Here is a 21,554-nt window from a genome sequence, read left to right as displayed (position 1 = left end):
CTCCAACTCTAAGCCACCGGGATGAAGATGGAAGATGGTGCCGCACTGGAAGAAGACCTTCGCCACCTGGAAGAATATGGATGTCCGGACTTCATCAATGGTGACTACCTATTTCAGGGTTAGTGTTAGTTTTTTTTTTGGGGGGGGGTTACATTAGGTTTTTTTTCATGGGCAGTAACAGAGGGGCAATAGGTAGATTAGATCTTTTTTTAGTTAGGTCTTTTTTATTTTGGGGGGTTGTATTGTTAGGGGGTACTTTGTATTTGTTTTTCTAAAAGAGCTGTTATCTTTAGGCAATGCCCTACAAAAGGCCATTTAAGGGCTATTGGTAGTTTATTGTTAGATTAGGGTTTTTTATTTTGGGGTGGCTTTTTTGTTTTTGAAGGGGTATTAGATTAGGAATAACTTTTTTTTATTTTGGATAATATACGGCTAGATTACGAATTTTGCGGTAAGGTGAAAAAGCAGCGTTAACAGGTCCTAACGCTGCTTTTTCACGCCCGCTGCTATTATGAGTCTTGCAGATTTAGAGTCACTGCACACTTTTTTGGCCTTACCACAAATCAACTTACGCAATTTGCGTATAGTCTGTTTTCAATGGGACTTCCATAGCGCCGGTATTATGAGCTTGTCCTGGAAGGCCAAAAAGTGAGCGGTACACCCTATCCCTCAAGATTTGTAATGCATTTTAAAGTCAGTAGTTATGAGTTTTACACTATAACGCTGTAGCATAAAACTCAACTAAAGTGCTAAAAAGTACACTAACACCCATAAACTACCTATTAACCCCTAAACCGAGGCCCTCCCGCATCGCAAACACTATAATAAAAATTTTAACCCCTAATCTGCCGCTCCGGACATCGCTGCCACTAGAATAAACATATTAACCCCTAAACCACCGCAATCCCGCATCACAAACATTAGTTAAATATTATTAACCCCTAATCTGCCGCCCCCAAAGTAGCCGCCACTATACTGAAGTTATTAACCCCTAACGCCCCCTAACTTAAATATAATTAAAAAAAAATCTAAATAAAACCAACTATTATTACCTAAATTACTTCTATTTAAAACTAAATACCTGCAAAATAAACCCTAAGCTAGCTACAATATAACTAATAGTTACATTGGCCTCTATTTATCATTGGTCTTGCGGACCTGATCCGACAGTGCGGATCAGGTCCGCAAGACCTCGCTAAATGCGGAGAGCAATACGCACTCCGCATTTAACATTGCACCAGCAGCTCACAAGAGCTGCTGGTGCAACACCGCCCCCTGCTGACTCGCAACCAATCGGGCGCCAGCAGGGGGGTGTCAATCAACCCAATCGTACTCGATAGGGTTGATTTCCGGCGATGTCTGTCCGCCTGCTCAGAGTAGGCGGACAGGGTTATGGAGCAGCGGTCTTTAGACCGCTGCTTCATAACTTGTGTTTCTGGCGAGTCTGAAGACTCGCCAGAAACACAGCCCTTCAAGCTCCGTACGGAGCTTGATAAACATGGGCCATAGTATCTATCTTAGGGTTTATTTTTATTTTACAGGCAAGTTTGTATTTATTTTAACTAGGTAGAATAGTTACTAAATAGTTATTAACTACCTAACTAAAATAAATACAAATTTACCTGTAAAATAAAACCTAACCTAAGTTACACTAACACCACACTAAAATTAGCTAAATTACAAAAAAAACCAACACTAAATTACAGAAAATAAAAAACAAATTGCAAGATATTTAAACTAATTACACCTATTCTAATAGCCCTATCAAAATAAAAAAAGCCCACCCAAAAAAAAAAAAAAAACTAGCCTAAACTAAACTACCAATAAACTACCAAGGGCCTTTTGCGGGGCATTGCCCCAAAGAAATCAGCTCTTTTACCTGTAAAAAAAATGCACACAACCCCCCCAAAAATAAAACCCACCACCCACACAACCAACCCCCCAAATAAAACCCTAACTAAAAAAACCTAAGCTCCCCATTGCCCTGAAAGGGGCATTTGGATGGGCATTGCCCTTAGAAGGGCATTTAGCTCTATTGCGGCCCAAAGCCCTAACCTAAAAATAAAACCCACCCAATACACCCTTAAAAAATAACCCCTGAAGATCCACTTACCGGGAGAAGTCTTCATCCAAGCGACAACAAAGCCGGCAGAAGTGGTCCTCCAGACGGGCAGAAGTGGTCCTCCAGACGGGCAGAAGTCTTCATCCAGACGGCATCTTCTATCTTCATCCTTCCGTCGCGGAGCGGGTCCATCTTCAAGACATTCGGCGCGGAGCATCCTCTTCCAACGACGACTACCCGACGAATGAAGGTACCTTTAAGTGACGTCATCCAAGATGGCGTCCCTTAGATTCCGATTGGTTGATAGAATTCCATCAGCCAATCGGAATTAAGGATGAAAAAATCCTATTGGCTGATGTAGTTAGCAAATAGGAGTGAGCTTGCATTCTATTGGCTGATTGGAACAGCCAATAGAATGCAAGCTCAATCCTATTGGCTGATTGGATCAGCCAATAGGATTGAACTTCAATCCTATAGGCTGATTTCATCAGCCAATAGGATTTTTTCATCCTTAATTCCGATTGTCTTAGATTAGATTAGGTGTAATTAGTTTAAATATCTTGTAATTTGTTTTTTATTTTCTGTAATTTAGTTTTTTTTGTTATTTAGCTAATTTTATTGAATTTAGTTAATTGTATTTAATTTAGGGAATTTATTTAATTGCAGTGTAGTATTAGGTGTTAGTGTAACTTAGGTTAGGTTTTATTTTACAGGTAAATTTGTATTTATTTTAGCTAGGTAGTTATTAAATAGTTAATAACTATTTAGTAACTATTCTACCTAGTTAAAATAAATACAAACTTGCCTGCAAAATAAAAATAAACCCTAAAATAGATACAATGTAACTATTAGTTATATTGTAGCTAGCTTAGGGTTTATTTTATAGGTAAGTATTTAGTTTTAAATAGGAAATATTTAGGTAATGATAGTAGGTTTTATTTAGATTTATTTTAATTATATTTAAGTTAAGGGGTGTTAGTGTTAGGGTTAGACTTAGGTTTAGGGGTTAATAAATATAGTATAGTGGCAGCGACGTTGGGGCGGCAGATTAGCGTTTAATAAATGTAGGTAGATGGCAGCGATGTTAGGGGCGGCAGATTAGGGGTTAATAATATTTAACTAGTGATTGCAATGCGGGAGTGCGGCGGTTTAGGGGTTAATATGTTTATTATAGTGGTGGCGACGTTGGGGGGTAGATTAGGGGTTAATAACATTATGTAGGTGTCAGCGATGTTGTGGGCAGCAGATTAGGGGTTAATAAATATAATGTAGGTGTCGGCGATGTTGGGGGCAGCAGATTAGGGGTTAATAAGTATAATGTAGGTGGCGGCAATGTCCGGAGCGGCAGATTAGGGGTTAATAAGTATAATGTAGGTGTCGGCAATGTCGGGGACGGCAGATTAGTGGGGTTTATACTCGGGGTTCATGTTAGGGTGTTAGGTGTTACATTTTCTTTCCCCATAGGAATCAATGGAGCTGCATTACGGAGCTTTACGCTGCTATTTTGCAGGTGTTAGACTTTTTTTCAGCCGGCTCTCCCCATTGAGGTCTATGGGGAAATCGTGCACGAGCACGTACAACCAGCTCACCGCTGACTTAAGCAGTGCTGGTATTGGAGTGCGGTATGGAGCTCAATTTTGTTCTATGCTCACTTCTTGCCTTTTAACGCCGGGTTTGTAAAAACCTGTAATACCAGCGCTGTAGGTAAGTGAGCGGTGACAATAACGTGCAAGTTAGCACCGCACAGCTCATAACGCAAAACTCGTAATCTAGCCGTTAGCTTGTTATTTTCAATAATCTTATCTTTTTTCTTTTTTGTAATCTTAGCTTTTTTTATTTTAATATAATGTTAGGATTTTTTATTTTGGATAATTTTAGGTTTTAGTAATTTTTTTTTATTGCTGGTAATTTTTAATTAATTCTTAAGGTAGTTATTTTGTTTTTTTGTGTTAATGTATTTTAATTGTGGTTAACTTAGGGGGTGTTAGGTTAGGGGGCTTAGTTATTAGATTAATACTTTGCGTTGTACAATTTGTTTGCCCATATTAAATACAACCTCCCTGCCCCTACTTCAACAATTGTGCAAGAGCAGAGCCTGCCAATCACCCGAGTCAAATCAGTCCAGGCGGGTCATTTTTATCTGCAAACTCTAAGTTGTCTCAAATGAGTGAGTCTCGACCTCTTAATAAATCAACCCCTATGTTTTTTTTATAAGCACTGTCATAAACAAGTATCTAAACAGCTACACTAAAGAGACATACAAAAGTAAAAATTAAATTTTCTTGATTTAAACAGAGCATGCAACTTTAAAAAAAAATCCAATATATTTCCAGTGTTAAAATTACTTTGTTCTTTTGACATCCTTTGTTGAAGAGCATACCTAGATATGTTCAGGCAAATGCACGTGTCTTGAGTACTTTATGGCAGCAGGGTCTTTAACCATGTACAATAAAAATATAAAGAATGAAAATGTAATAATGGGAGTCAATTGGAAAGATTTAATTTTCTTTTAACTGCATGCTCTATCAGATTTAGGAAAGTTTAATCTTGACATTTATGTCCATGTAATTGATGATTGCCAGAAGTAAGTCCCTGTAGCAAAATAAATTGTACAATAAAAATAATTTAAAAAAGCATGCCTTAAACATAGCATAAATGGCTCTGCAAGGTCACACAAAACTTTGAAGAAGTGACAGACAGAGCTGTAGTTTTCACTTTTTTTGGGGGAGGGGGGGAATTGTTTGACTAAAAAATTTATTTCTTTCATGATGGTGAAAATCCAGGAGACATAACATGTGGGATTACACTTCAGTCTACCAGGAGGAGGCAAAAACACCACAACATATCACAACTTTACTCCTCTCATAAATATAGCTAAGAAGAGGAGGAAAACTAGAAAAAGCAGGTAAGGATGAAGAAGGGCAAATTAAGTGCAAACAAGTCATGTCCCCTGTTGAAGGTCTAAACCATGCATTTGTTAGAAAGGAGAGAATTGAAGAACCCTCAAAACCAAATGAAAACTCCAAGGAGGAGTAACTGATCGAATCATAAGTTTAATACTATTTTGGCAATTTTCTTGTGATATAGAACAAATTCTGAAATCTGACCCTTAAGAGATAAGGCCTTCTTCAGACCATCCTGAAGAAACTCTAGAAATTCAAACCTTTCTTAAAACACCAGGCCAAAAAGATTTTCCATACGATGTAGCATATGTGATTAGTGACAGGTTTTCTGGTTTGAATGAAGGTATTTATAAACATCACATAGCAATACAAATGAAGGAAATATGTATATCAGATTGAACAACAAGAGAATTACTAGGGTATCTATTAGATATGCATGAAAATCCCAAGACCTGGCACATTACTGGGGTACACCATCAGATTACACTCCACACCCCACGTCCGACACATTATAACAGCACAAAGCAATACCAAATAAGGGGTTATCACATCCGCTGCTGGGCTGCGCCTCGGACCATATCAATCTCCCCAGTACAAATTGAGATTAAAAAATCGCCCAATATATAGATAGATCGGGGCAGCATTTAATTTTTCTACACTATTGCTACTATTTACATATCTAAGTTGAGGTTTCTTTTTTGCGCCAGATGCACACTTTTCTTCTTTTCCTCATCTATTTATTCCCCTAGTGCTAGGCAGCATATAAGAGGCCATCAGACACTTACCAAATATTATTATTTACTAATTTTCATTAATTTTTATTATTATTAATATTTTTTGAGACTGTTTTCATTCAATTAATCAATTTTATTTCTAATACACTGCATATATAGAATTTTAACTTTTAACTACCTTCTCTATAAATATATCCAACAATGGAGTTGGAATATGGTAATTACTTTGATCCTAGTAATAAATCTAGAAACTTATCAATTGCAGATGAACAGTTAGCAGAATCTGAAATACTCCAAATTGTTGACCCCAAGGTTCTCTTAGGGGAATTAGAAAAACTCAGTAAGAAACAAATTCTCAATTGGCACGATAGCAATAACTTGGCACGATATAAAAAATATAGTGTCATCCCTAAAGGTTTAAAACTAGCAAAACAATCAATAATAGATAGTTCTGAAGTGGAACTACTTACAGAGTGGGACTCAGCATTGGAGGAATGCTCCGGTAAGTTTATAGACATTCTTATAAGATTTAGAAATAAAAAGGTTGAAGCTCTCACAACTCAAATAAAAGAAGTGAGAGAGAAACTCAACATCTTTAAAGGGGATGTGTATTATAAAGAATTAGATCGGGAGAATAAAACTAAAATTGAAAGATTTGACAAACTAGTTGAGGCCAGGAAACTTAATAAGTTTTATAGGGATTACAATTTAGATAAAAAAATATAAGGAAAAAACTGATGAATGCATAGTCTGGGATGCCATTGAGCCCGACACCCCTTCGGGTGAAAAAGGAGATTTTGATTGGTTACAAATTGATTCTCCTAACTATTCGGTTAACCCGCAATATAGAGAACTAAATGAAAGTCTAAACAAACAAAACACACCGAGGAGAAAACCACACACTCAATTCTAAGACTAATGGACCAAAAATAAAACAAAGAGATGGTGCAAATTATGAAGGTAGACAAAAATACCACCAAATTAATACAGGCTATATATATCAACAAAGGTATAATAGGATGAACAAAAATGAAACACATTATTGGGATAAAAACGGATACCATAATCATCGGAATCCGTATCCAAATCAGACACAGGGGTATAGAAGAGAACATTCCTTTAGACCCCAATCGCACTATAACTATCAATACAGATTCAACAACCAAGAATACAACGGTTACTATGGAGGATTCCATAGAAATAACCATTATAGACAGAATGTTCGACCCACATCATACTATGACAAAAATCAGGGTATGTGGAGAACACCATACCATAAAAATGCCCAAAAGGTAGATAGCCATAGGGAAAATAGATCTGAGCATACTTTTTTAGAGAACAGCCCGAAAACCACGGACAGAAACAAAAAAGAATTGCCCCAAATACAACCAAAACACCCCTCAATGGAGAACAAGGGGGCTAAAAAGAGGAAACAACACCTCAGAGGATGTAGAGGAGGATTTAAGAATGGGAGCAAAAAGGAAAAGACAAACACACATTCTACAAACGAAGATGTAAGAATGAAAATCTTTAACCTATCAAAAAAAAGTCTATCAAAAGAGGAGCAAAAAACACTAGAAAAAGGTTTATCGTTTGCCCCAACGAAGGGCCCAAATCCATTTCAACTTTTTGTGGATTTCAAAAAATTTACCAGAAATCTCACTTTAAAAAGATATTTTGAGAAACAAAAAATAGACAAAAATGTGAACATTTCAGAACTCGAATTGGAGACTCTGTTGACTCTAGAATCACTAGAACAAGAAAGTGATATTAATAGAGAGATGAATGAACAACAAAAGAACATCCATACATCTCTCAAACCACCTCCTACCTTTTTCCCGGTTAACTCAAAAGGGAATTGTATCACTGTTTTCACTAAACTAGTCCAAGAGGATCTGGACAATCTCTGTAGGGACTATAAAATTAAGAAAGACAATCTCTCCAAAAGAGAGAAGGATTTCATTAGACAATTAGAAAAAGACAATGACATTATAATTCGGGAAGCTGATAAAGGGGGAGGTATCGTTCTACAAGATAGAAGTGATTATTTAAAGGAGGCAAACAGATTGTTATATGACATTAACACATACAGTAAACTGAGATCTAATCCGACCAATTGCTTCTTAGAACAATATAAGCATTTATTAGACAATGCAAGACACTTAAAGGTCTTAAACGAAAATGAATGGAACTATTTGAAAAATGAAATACCAGTAGTGGCATTATTTTACCATCTACCAAAAGTTCATAAATGCCTGGAAAACCCACTGGTTAGACCGATAGTTTCAGGTATAGGCTCCCTAACATCTAAATTGTCAGAATACATTGATTTTTTTCTACAACCACTGGTGCCGGGACTCAAATCGTATTTGAGAGACACACCTGATACGATACAAAAATTGAGCAGAGTACAGTGGAACGAAGGTTGGTTATGGGTGACAATGGACGTTAATGCGCTTTATACAAATATCCCCCATGAGAAGGGAATACAAGCCATACAGTACTGGCTGGAAAAAGATAATAAGCTTCACCACAACCAACAGACCTTTTTGACTGAAGCTATAAGATTTACATTAGAAAAGAATTACTTCACTTTTGAAAAAGAATATTTTCTCCAAACTAACGGCACAGCTATGGGGACAAAATTTGCCCCTAGCTATGCTAATCTCTACTTGGGCCAATGGGAGGAGGAGGTAATTTGGCATAACAACGTCTATCTCCCCAACATCAAAGTATGGGGAAGGTATATAGATGATATCATCTTCATTTGGGATGGATCAGTTAGCCAATTAGATGATTTTGTGTCGAAACTGAATATTAATGATTTTAACCTATCTTTCACCAACAAAATAAGCTCTGTGGAAATAGACTTTCTTGATGTGGTTTTCTTTCATGAAAACAACAAGATACACACTAAACTGTATAAAAAAATGACAGACAGTAATGGCTACTTACATGCCAAAAGTGGGCATGATAAGAATTGGGTAAACAATATCCCAACAGGACAATTTCAGAGACTCAAAAGAAATTGTTCTAAAAAAAGAGGACTTTGATCTAGAAGCAAAAAATTTAAGTGATAGATTCAGAGCCAGGGGATATAATTCCTATAAAGTGGGTGAAGCACTCGAGAAAGTGAGAAAGATCGACAGAAATTACCTTCTAGAAACTGGAACGAGAAGAGGTTCCAAAATGAAAAATATGAAAGAACAATCTGTTAATTTTATTACAACATTTAATGAAGGGGCGCCAGAAATTAGAAAAATGATAACAAAACACTGGCATATCCTCAAGAAAGATACCCTTCTTAATCAGATAACAACTAAAGAACCAAGAATAATTTTTAGAAAAAACAGAAATTTTAAAAATACCTTGGCACTGAGTGAACTGAAAAATGTGGATGCAAAATAAACAAATTGGCTTAACAAGGCCACAATTGGGTTTTTTAAGTGTAACCGTAAAAATTGTGTGGCCTGCACCCAGCACTTTCACAATAATAAACCAACAAAAGAAATCATTTCAACAACGACCACTAAGAAATATAAGATTGAAAGTTTATGCAACTGTCGCACAGATTTTGTAGTGTATCTCCTACAATGTGGGTGTGGCCTTCAGTACGTTGGACGGACCACAAGGCCCTACAAAAAGAGGTTGTTAGAACATATTAACAACATAGAGTCTGGAGAAAAAACTCACAACCTCTCAGCACACTATAAGGAAAAACACAATAAAGACCCCTCATGTTTAAGAGGAACCATTATAGAGTGTGTACAAAAACAATAAGAGAGGAGGAGATAGACATTTTTTACTAAAAAACTTTTTTAACCAAAACATTTTCTAACCCAAAATAATGTTTTACCTATTTTTTTATATAATATTGGTCATTATATATTTTACATTTTTTACTATACTAGGTAGTTTATTCTATTTTAACATTTCTTTTAGATTTTTGGTCTATTAGGCTCAAAGTATGAATTCTAGTACACACTTATGATGTATATAGTTTTAAATTATTATAAATAATTTATTTTTTTTCTTCAAACATTCATTGTTTTTCTGTACTAATTCAAAATAATACTTGCTATCTATAGGGTTTAATAATATATAAGTACTCCTAAGGGAGAAGGCAATATAGTAAAAATAGAAATATATTTTTATTCCTAGGTGTTCATTTATTGAGTCCATAGTCACAATTTATTAACTACATTTTATCTAGATAGTAATTTTTAAGACCATAAGATTGTAAATTAGGTATTATTGAATATAGTTTTTATTAGTTTTAACTTATTCTATATCATAGTCTTTATTTTATTCACAAATTATTGGAATGGTGTATTTTATTTTATCCGTACACATTCCCATTTCTATTACCAGCCTTGAGCTCAAATGAGTATTACATTTCCACTTTGAGATTCTTGACTTGGGTCTGATAATAATATTTACAATGGTCAAACCAGTATATTGGTTTTATTTTTTAAATATAAATAGGCTTATCTTTATTGGCCCATTACAATTATATTTCTGTCCAGCTATATGCACTAACTTGGACATTCAAGTTAAATCTTTCTTGCAAAAAATTTAAATCTATTTACTTTTAGTACACCACGTGATAGGAATACAATTGATTCCATCTGTATATATATAAATTTGTTTGATCCGTACTACAATAAATTAAGTTTTTAGATATTTCTTAATATGGAATATTAATTTGTGAGGTGCCAAATATGTTTATTTAGTGTTCTAAATTTTCCATTACACAACATCGAATACCCATGTAGATCACTCATGCAACAATCTCTTATGTTGTATAGTTTTAAAAGTCTGCTATAAATATTAGCGATTTTTTACCCAAACTTCCTATAAGGGTAGCAACAGGGTTTCACAGTGATACCAATTACATACTTATTTGTACACTCGATCCTTCTTAAGAATGTATATTTTTGGATTTCTGTTTTATACTGTATAATCAATTATTTCTTTTTAGAATGTCTGCTTTAATAATAAGCAATAGAGAAATTGTAATCGTTGGAAATTTACCCCAAATGTATATTTTTGAGCCCAAAACTAATTACACATAATAAGGAAAAAAATGTTGTTACTACTATCATTACGGCTAACATACAATGTATATCCTGGACTTTGTTAGCGTAATCTCTATGGTTATCACAATGAGACTAAGAGCTGAAAACAGCTGTTACCAATCCATGACTTGGAAACACTATAAGCCAACAGTCGGTCATGTGATACCTTTATGCATCCAATTAAATCACTGTTTTCGGGGGGAATGTGCCGCCGCTCCGCTTGAAATACAGCCCAATCATCAGCTGTCTGTAAATTCCTCTGACAAAGAAGGCTGCAATGTGTGAATGCCTTTGAAACGCGTAAGGACAGAACAACAAGTGTTAATAGGATAACCAGGACTGTTATTTATTTGTTTTGGACTTTAGCACATGATAGCTGTGAATCAACTATCTGGGAACATTACTCGTTTAACTCCGCTGGCTGGAACAGCTAGACTTTGATTTTATATTGCTTAAAAATACCTCATATATTTTTGAGGGTTTTAAATGTGAGTGCACTGTATCTAATAAAGTAAATTGTTACACTTTATATACGGGGTTGCACTATTATTATCTTTATTTGTCTTTCATGCTCATGGCCATCTGGAGGGGACAATAGTACTCAAACAAAGACAAGTATCTTGATTAAAGTCCTGCAAGTCGTTACCCAATTTTCTGGACAGCTGGAGATCAAAAGGAGTTTTCTACTGATACTACGCGGCACTTACCTCATACTGATTGAGGTAAAGGAGTGTAAGTAGACACCCCTAGGGAGACCTACATTCTGGGATCAGGCAGTCTCCAACATTATTACTATTATGTTTATTTATTCTTTATTTTATAAATTTTTATATGTATTGTTATTTTTTACTAATTGTTTTTACTTTTGATAAGATATTTTTTTATCTCAAGTGTACATAAGAAGTTTATTAAGTCCTCTATTTATTTACCCTCATTGTGTCCACTTACTAAAAACTGTTGAATCCTCAATAGGGAATCAGCATACTATTGCATTATTTCTATCTAGTGGCATTGTCATATCAAATGTATTTATTTACACTATTAAGGTGAGGAGGCTGCATTCCCTTGTCCAATACATGTATAACACCCAACAACCATAACCCCCGATCCCCATTTCTCTTATCTAATTCTTATCTGAAATAAAACACAGACACAGTAGTTATGGCGAAATGTGGAAAGGTCACGATTTTATTACTTAATTGAATTTTGCTACCTTTAAACTATATCTTGCAAAATTCATCCATAAATCAACTCAAAATAAACACCAAATAATGCCCTTGCATTAAAACCAGAATTTTGGGAACCACGCCTAGGGGGGTGTAACAACTACCCCCCCCCCCCCCTGGCAGGGCAGTTTGGAGAAGGGAGAACCCACGGCATAGCCCTCCCCCTAGATAGACCACCGGATCACCCCTCAGGGCTGGGTATGCCGCGGGATCCTCCCAACTCCCCTTCTGCCCCGCCCACGTGTCGTGCACAAACTTCACCGCTTGCTGCGATTGTATGCTCAATACTATGTTAAAAAACAGCTGCCGTTTTCTATCCTCCAGTCAGCGTAGACCGCCAGGTCACCTGCTGCCCTTCGGTTGCGCTGTGTTCTTCCCCTTATTGAGGAGCACGGGCGGTCTTACTGCGACTCAACCAATTAGTCAACGTCCTGCCCTTAGCCGTGCAAGTACTGCCTTCTCACGTGACCTCTCCGGTTATTGCATCGTGCTCTGCTGCGTCTAGGGTGGGAGGGTGGGAAACAAAGAAAAAAGGTTAGTGACTCCTTCCAGCAATCCCCTTCCTTATAACACCTTTACCTCCAGCTCCTCCCCTGTCTCTGCTCCTGACCAATGCCTGCTCTCCTTATCTCTGTCTCATCCCCCACACCTGGCACACCTAGATTCCCCTTTGTTCTCTCCCAGCAGCCCCTCCCTTATGACTTTCCCCTCGCATCCGCTCCCTGCACTAGTTTAAGGTGAGGAGGCTGCATTCCCTTGTCCAATACATGTATAACACCCAACAACCATAACCCCCGATCCCCATTTCTCTTATCTAATTCTTATCTAAAATAAAACACAGACACAGTAGTTATGGCGAAATGTGGAAAGGTCACGATTTTATTACTTAATTGAATTTTGCTACCTTTAAACTATATCTTGCAAAATTCAGCCATAAATCAACTCAAAATAAACACCAAATAATGCCCTTGCATTAAAACCAGAATTTTGGGAACCACGCCTAGGGGGGTGTAACAACTACCCTCCCCCTGGCAGGGCAGTTTGGAGAAGGGAGAACCCACGGCATAGCCCTCCCCCTAGATAGACCACCGGATCACCCCTCAGGGCTGGGTATGCCGCGGGATCCTCCCACCTCCCCTTCTGCCCCGCCCACGTGTCGTGCACAAACTTCACCGCCACCAAAAAGAGCCCCTCTTTCGGCCAACTCTTTCCACCATTCGTGACCTTTCCTTACCTTTACCAACTCTTGGCACATCCCTCTGATGTCCACCAGCAGCTGGTCATTCCCCTCATCCGTTAGATGCACTCCATCCCGTCTGAATAGCTCCTCCTTTCTCGCTGCTATCAGTGGGTGCTCCACCACTCTACCCCCTATTTCCTTCATAACCTTTACTGCCACCTTGTTCACTTTTCTCCTTGATCTATATCCTGCTTTGCTCGTGTACGAGTTCCGCCAGAATATCCTCGAAACTATATTGGACCATATCGCCCTCACTGATGGCCATGCCACCTTCAACCATCTCATTGTTCCTGCAACTTTCTCTTCTAGCTCTCTAAGTGGGTAAGCGCCTATGTCGTTCCCCCCCAGATGTATAATTATGGCGTCCGGGCACCCCCATCTTCTCCTTGCCAGCTGTATTGTAGGCACTAACTCGTCCCACATCATGCCTCTTTTTCCTACCCATCTAATGCTAACTTCCTTGTGCGATAGTCCCAAATTTACTCCCAGCGCCGATGCTGCAGCCCTAGCCTGTGCCCAATAGACGTAGGAATGCCCTACTATCCACACCCTTAAAGCTTTGTCTGTAAAACAAAAAAACAATTTAACCGTTAGAAACATTTTTATTAAGGCCTTACTCCTTTTCCACTCTTATGTAAGATTTGTACGCTGCGGATTTCCATCTCCCTAATTTTTTAATTTGTTCCTCTGAACAATCCCTACCCGCTGCGGCGGTCGCTGCTCCTATTCTGAATGAATGCTGCGCGATGTGTGCCTCTTTCCACCCCGATTTCTTAACCACCCTTTGTAATATGCTTTTAAACTGGAAGATTGTTACATCCGAACCGTCTGCATGCCTCAGAAATGTGCGGCCCCCTTTCCTCCCTGCTATCAGGTATTCCTTAACACAGGCCACCGGGCACAGTGTTCCCCCTGTTTTAGCCATATTTAGCCATGCCCCTTTTCCTTCCTTGTCTGTTTTAGATCATCTTACCAATATTAGCACGGCTTCTTCCCCCCATCTTACATCCCCTGTCTCTACCCCCCTTTACCTATTTTTCTGTTTTTTGGTAACAGCTCCCCTATCCTCATTTCTCCGTGAAATGCTACTAAAAAAGCCGTTCTGAAAATAAGCGCCTCGTCCCTGTTTGCACATACCCCTTCTAGTGCCCCTATCATTTTCTGTAATCTAACCTCAGTTATTGGTTCCCTTTTATCCACTTCCTTCTCTTCCCCTCTTCCCCATGCCCTTGCGATTTTCTTTACTATAAACTTCCTGGACCAATCTATTCCCCCTTATAGCTGCGAACAGTATGAGATCCCTGCTAACACTGCGCTCAATCTCCCCTTTTTTACACCTTCCCTCCGCAGCGCCATCAACCATTCTAAAAATCTTCCTTCCTCCCCTCCTTTCGCCTCCTCCCTATGCTTGCACCATTGTCCCCAATATTTCCTGTACACTGCCCATGTGCTTGGTGCCAAGGCTTTTTCGACCAGTTCCTCGATTCCTTCTATCCGCTGCCAATCTGCCAAAGAAGCATAGGGCAACATTCACCTTCCTGTCTGGCATTGGGTGCTAGCTCCCTAAACTCCTTCCACTTAAAACGGGATAGCGCATCCGCAACTACGTTTTTGAACCCCGGAATATGCTTGGCCCCGACACATATATTATGCTTTAAACATTTCAAAACCAAGTACCTTAGGTACCTAACTACTGGCATTGATGATGCTGATAGCTGATTGATGATTTCGACCACCCCCATGTTGTCGGACCAGCATATTATTGTCCTATTCGCTAGCTCCCCACCCCATAGCTCCATGGCCACCACTATGGGAAATAGTTCCAGCAGCACCAAATTCTTAATCCACCCCATTTCCTTCCAGCTCTCTGGCCATTCTCCTGCGCACCACCTCCCTTGGAAATATGCTCCGTAACCCTTCCCCCCTGCCGCGTCCGTGTATAGTTCCAAATCTACCGCGGGCGCCACCTCCTGCCATATGCGCACCCCGTTGAATTCCTGCAAAAACTGGTTCCATATTTTCAGGTCGTCCCTCATCTTCTTTGTTACCCTAATCATATGCTCTGGCTTTTTTGCGCTCCTTGTGCTGATTTCCAATCGCCTTTTGAAAATCCTCCCTATTGGTATTACCTTGCATGCAAAGTTTAACACCCCCAAAGTTTTCTGCATCTCCCTTAGTGTTACTTTTTTACGCGTTGCCATCCATGCTATCATCTCCCTAGCTTTTTCCACCTTATCCTCGGGTAGTTCACATTGCCCTTTCAGCGAATCTATTGTTATGCCTAGGAAAGCGAGTCTCTCGCAAGGGCCCTCCGTCTTTTTGTCTGCCACCGGGACCCCATCTCCTCGAACAAACCTATCAGTCCCTTCTTCATGCATTCACACCCGTCAGTGCCCGCCCTCCCTACTACCATGAAATCATCCAGGTAGTGGACTATTGAGTCTCTCTTTTGAATTGCAACCGCTAACCAGTGCAGAAAAGTGCTAAACTTCTCGAAAAATGAGCATGATATAGAGCACCCCATTGGAAGGCATTTATCCACGTAGAACTGCCCTTCGAATTTGCACCCCATCAGTTTAAAACTATCAGGATTAAGCGGCAGTAGCCTAAAAGCCGATTCAATGTCTATTTTTGCCATCATGGCCCCTCTCCCCGCATTCCTTACCAACTGCACTGCACCGCTGCTTCTGCTTTATCGATAGCATCATTTACCGACCTACCCTTTGGGTATGATAAGTGATGTATTTCCCTTCCTCCTTCTTGGGCACCACCCCCAAGGGTGAAATGACTAGCTCTGCTATTGGCTTTTCTGCGAATGGCCCCGCCATCCTCCCACATTCTACCTCCTTCCCTAGCTTCTCCCTCAGTACCCCCGGGAGTTCCGCTGCTGATTTCAGGTTTCTAGCTTTCATCGCACCCGCTACCACCCCTTTTACTGGGACTGTAAAACCTTTACTTAACCCTTCAATTAATAAATCTCTATCCTCTATGATAGGGTATGCTTGCAACTCGCGAACCAGTCTATTCTCAGAGGGGTTGGCGCCAATCCCCCCAACTTGTCCTCCATCCGCGTTTCCTTGGCTCCGAAAGGACTGCTTCCCATACCCGATGTTACCCCCGTTCTTTCTGCAGTCTACCCCAGGGTGCGCCCCGCCACAGTATCTGCAAATGTGCCTGAACCTGCATGCGCCCCCCCTATCACACTTTTTCTCATTGTATGCCCAGCACTCTTTGTTGTCAGTTCTCACGCTCTTATTTGTATTAAACAATGCGCCCCGCCCCCCGTGGGGTCCATCCTGTACCCTCATTACCCTGGTGTATAGGTCTAATATCTTTATACCAAAGTCCCTCCTTCCTTTGTCTCCTAATTGCAAGTTACCCTTCCTAAATTCTGTGTCGTAGTCCTTCCATGCAAACCCCCCATATGTCGTGTAACATTCTGCAATGAAATGGATGTACCTTAACATGCCCTTCACTTTCCCCGGGTTGGCGGTTAAAAAACACTCTGCGTATACAAGTATCCCTTTCACCCATTCTGTAAATGTTTGCTTCCCCTTCTTCCCTTTACCATCCTCGCCCCTAGATTTAACAGCCGCTGCTTCCCTGGTAATTTCGAATATGTCCACATATTTCCCTTTCTGCGCCCTGGCAATTATCTTTGCTTTTAAATGCGTTGTTAGTGGCATTAACAATGTTCCCGTTACCTCATCATCCCCATTAAACACCTCTCCCGTCTCCTCCTGCTCTTGCTCTGTTAGCCCCTTCCTTGCCCCTTTTCCTTGCTTTGCATATATTTTCCTTACTATCTTTAATATCCGCTTCTCCCCTTCCCCTTTTACATTCTCATCTTCCGAGTCAAACTCAGATGAACTATCTGACACATTACTGTTCAAGCACAATAGCTTCTTACCTTGCTTTGCCCCTTGGTCACCGCTTGCTGCACCAGTTGCTGCCCCCTGCTTTGCAGCTCCTGCTTCCAGTTCTCTTACTGGGGTTGTTTCTGCTACCACAACATTTTCCCCCGCATTGCTGCTGGGTACTTCCGTTGGCTCCTGCTGCTGTGCTCGCTCCGGTGGGCATACCTCCTTTTCGGTGCTCTGTGGGGATAACATAGAAACATTAGTATTCCTTCCTACTTCCTGTGCCCCGGTGCTTGTACCATTCTCCCCTTCCTACTGGAGTCAGCCATTCTTACCTCGTCCTGCCCCCTGACCCCCCTCCCTCTTTCTGCCTCCCTCATTTGTCCCTCTCCCATTTCCACCCCTGTTTCCATCTCCCTTATTTCTGCCTCCTCCTCTATTAACCTATAGCTATTCCCCTCCGAGTCCCTGATCACCCTCCTGTCTCCCATGCCCCCCCCCCATTCCTCTAGCTCTCTTCTATGGCCTAATGCCATCCTCCCCCCCTCTCCTGAATATCTCTATCCTACTGGGCTCCCCATAGCCCCCCCTCGCTGTCCATGCTCCCCTCTCAGCTCCCTGTCTCCAGTTATTCCCCTGCCCCCAGTTTTCCCATGCTCCCTCCCTCCACTCCCTTGGCCCGTTTCTTATCTCCCACAGGTGCTCCCTCGGCCCACCGGGACCGAACGGATCTTGCTCTGTCCCCCATCCCCCCCACCCCTATCCCTGCTGAGATGCTCCCATTGAGAATGGGCCTCTGCCCCACCCGTTACCGCCCGCCGCGTAAGCCCCACCTCCCAATACACCCTGTTCCCAAGATGGCCGCCCCCATTGAGGCATTTCCGCCCCACGCTCGCCGGGTGCGCGCGCGTACGTCGCGACCCATGTGACCACCCCTTAACCTATCGTCACCGTGGCCCCTCCTCGCCACGGTGACGTCAATTGGGCCTGCTCGCTGCGCAACCATTATGGGGCTATGTAGCTCGCTTGCGTTCCTAACGCCTGGCGGAAAAATGTGTGTGCTGCAGACGCCCCCCTGACCCAGCGGAATGGACATGGCGCTAGATGCGGGACTCCCCCTGAACAACACCGGACTATCCCCGCTACCACCAGGGGATACGCCTGTTCCCTCCGCTGCAACGGAAACACTGGCAAGCGGCCCCGTAACTGCTCCTGCGCTCCCCCTGCATGGGGTGCTAACCCCCCCTGGCTTACCTGAACGGCCGACACCGCACCAACCTCCACCGTACCTCCTCCGGATACCACCTCTCCTTGGACTGTCTGCTGTTCCTTCCTGCTTTTTTCCATCCTCTTGATCTTCTTCTGAGCCTGGATCGCCCTGGTCTTCCAGACTGTCTCACCTTCATCCAAGTATCTCCTTGGGATTCTCCTGTGCCTTGCGGTCATCTTGAAGACTTCTTCTCTGAAACAAAGAAAAAAGGTTAGTGACTCCTTCCAGCAATCCCCTTCCTTATAACACCTTTACCTCCAGCTCCTCCCCTGTCTCTGCTCCTGACCAATGCCTGCTCTCCTTATCTCTGTCTCATCCCCCACACCTGGCACACCTAGATTCCCCTTTGTTCTCTCCCAGCAGCCCCTCAATTATGACGTTCCCCTCGCATCCGCTCCCTGCACTAGTTTTCTATCCAGTACCTCTTTTTCTAGTTAAAATACAATATTCCATTGCATATTTTTAGACTCACCGGTTTATTTTATAGTTATAGTTTTATTTATTATTTGCGCCCTAACTTCTCTAACACATCTCTTTTTCCATATATATATATATATATATATATATATATATATATATATATATATATATATATATATATATATAGCCCTCAGAGAGTAATTGGTATTCAAAAATCATAATATATTGTGTGGATTCCTGAACACAAATATATGGGAGATAGGAAATATACTACACTGCAGAAAAGACTAAGTTAAAACAGAACTTTTACTATAACGGCCTGAAAAACGCCAATACAACAAAAGGACAACAGACTGGAAGATAATCACATTGTGTCTTTTGGATACAGAACTTTAGGATACAGTCCTAAAAACATTTATTACAAGGTACCACAGCTTAATTGGAAAAATATCTATCATGGCCTCAAAAAGGGCAGGTAAAACGGACAAACTATCTAAAGCAACACCTGCAAAAGGCCAGTCAGTGGCGTCATTTTTTACGGCTACAGAGGGATCTCTAGTGTCTAACTCTCAGACTCCTTCACCTTCACAGCCAGCATCCCCAAATCAATATACATCAGCGAACTCGCCAATACAAGAAATGGTACAAATACCTTCTTCGCTATTGTCTACTTTGCCTTCCAAACAGGATATTGCAGATATAGTTAGATCATGTATCTGTGAAGAGCTAGTAGATCTAAAGCAAGATATCAATACGCTTGGCTTTCGGGTAGAAGCATTGGAGGATGGAAGTGACAATATGAGAGAGGAATTTAAAAACTACAATCCCAAATGGACTCATACCACTTCACCATAGAATCTCTCCATACCAAAATAGAGGATTTAGAAAACAGGAGTAGGAGGAAAAACCTCTGCATCAGAGGGGCCCCTGAATCGGTCCTCCAAAAGGATCTACCTACACATTTGCCTGCACTGTTTCAGCACCTCAGAGGTAATTTGTAATTTCAGCACCTCAGAGGTAATTTGCATAAATATTTTTATATTTGTACACTTATAAAAACATTATATATATATATATATATATATATATATATATATATATATATATATATATATATATATACACACACACACACACACACACACACACACACACATATACACACACATAGAAACAGATAAGTGGAAACTGTGAGAAGCACTCAGTATGGTAACACTAAAGCCCTAAGAAAGGGACAAAAAAGATGGACGATCAACCAAATAGCTGTTACTAAAACAGAAATAAAATACAAAAAGTAAAAAAGAAATAAACATAAGCAGTACAGAAATCTAAAACAGTACAAACATTGTCTTGCATGTAAAGAGAAAAATATGCAGATATAAAAAAATTCTAATAATAATAATAATCATCAAACACCAGCTATATCAGGTGCACATGATGGTGAGACAATTGAAAAGTAAGACATGCAAATATCAAGTCCCAAGTGATAACTTCTATCTGAAGTGTGAAATCATCCAACTCGTCCCCTTTAGGGTATATACTCACAGCATACAACCTCAATCAGAATGAGGTAAGTATAAAGCGTACATCCGAGCCAGGACAGAGGTGGAATCCCTTCTGCAAGCCTGTAACTGTTTGGAAGCGACCCCTAGTATATGCTCAGTCACAGCGAGTCTCCAGATTAGTATATAAGTAAAAACAAATTATATCCAATGATAGTGCAACACAGTTTATTGAACAACACAAAACATATACTGTGTATCAATGAGAAAAATGTACACTCACAAAGAAGACCTCAATGTAACGAATACACCTGTAGTACAATATCCAGTATGGACACCAAAACTTAACTAAAAATCCAACACTTTAGAATGAAGGAATAGTTCTGCGGGTTAAAAAATTGGCAATGTACTTCATAGAAAACACCTGACGCGTTTCGAAGGTTTCAGCAATAATACCTTCTTCATCGGAGGCTACATTACCGATCAATTAAAAAAAATGCAATTTAAAGACTACCAGGCGAGACGCAGACACGCCCACTATACACAGTACGAGAGCTGTAGATGCGTCAGACTTACGTCTCCCAATAATATTATCAAAGTATACTTTTTACAATAAGTTAGGCATAAAAAGGGGAAATATATGTATATAATGTGTATAAAGACCTAAATAAAGTTAAAACGATTGCAAAAAGAGGCAAAACAATTGCAAAAAGAGGTAAAAACTTTTTCCCCCAATAATATAGGCTAACAAGCCTTATATAAGTACATGTCAATTTTTTAACCCTGTCAGACTACCAATAATGAGGAATCAAAATGCCGCTAATTAAACACACTATTTCAGTAACTATTTATACCATACAGAAGCTATTGGCACTTTACAACCTATATGGTCTAAGCTCAAATGCAGCTTCGGAATAACTTATTTCCAAAGATTAACAATTCCAAAAGTGATCATAAAAACAAATACAGATTTAAAAGTTAACATTTAAATACATACACACAATGAATAGCCCTCCATACATTTGCTATAAAGGACGATTAAAAAGTTCAATAAAAAGGTACAGTAGAAAATATAATAAAAATAACCTAATATATAAAAAACATGATCCATAATGATACTACATAGGCGTGTATATTAAGAAGAAATCAAAAAAGTAATCATAGTAAAAAAGCAGCTAAATCAATATCTTTATTTAGACCTAGGGGTACAAGGGTACCCATTTTATGGATCCAAAAGGTTTCCCTTTTAAAGATAACTT

General features: G+C 40.0%; 1 protein-coding gene across 1 annotated transcript; it reads right to left on the bottom strand.

Moving 5' to 3' along the window:
* Positions 1–9,307: 9,307 nt before the first annotated feature.
* On the bottom strand, positions 9,308–18,549 carry LOC128663205 (uncharacterized). Its single transcript, XM_053717418.1, has 4 exons — positions 18,358–18,549; positions 17,154–17,340; positions 13,238–13,806; positions 9,308–9,334 (listed from the first exon to the last, which is right to left on the bottom strand). The coding sequence occupies exons 1-4, from the start codon at positions 18,547–18,549 to the stop codon at positions 9,308–9,310; spliced, it is 975 nt and encodes a 324-aa protein (XP_053573393.1).
* Between the last annotated feature and the right edge of the window lie 3,005 nt (positions 18,550–21,554).

This window comes from Bombina bombina, chromosome 1 (assembly GCF_027579735.1).
Source record: "Bombina bombina isolate aBomBom1 chromosome 1, aBomBom1.pri, whole genome shotgun sequence".
NCBI classification, from domain to species: domain Eukaryota; kingdom Metazoa; phylum Chordata; class Amphibia; order Anura; family Bombinatoridae; genus Bombina; species Bombina bombina.
This window is presented reverse-complemented; position numbering and strand designations above follow the sequence as displayed.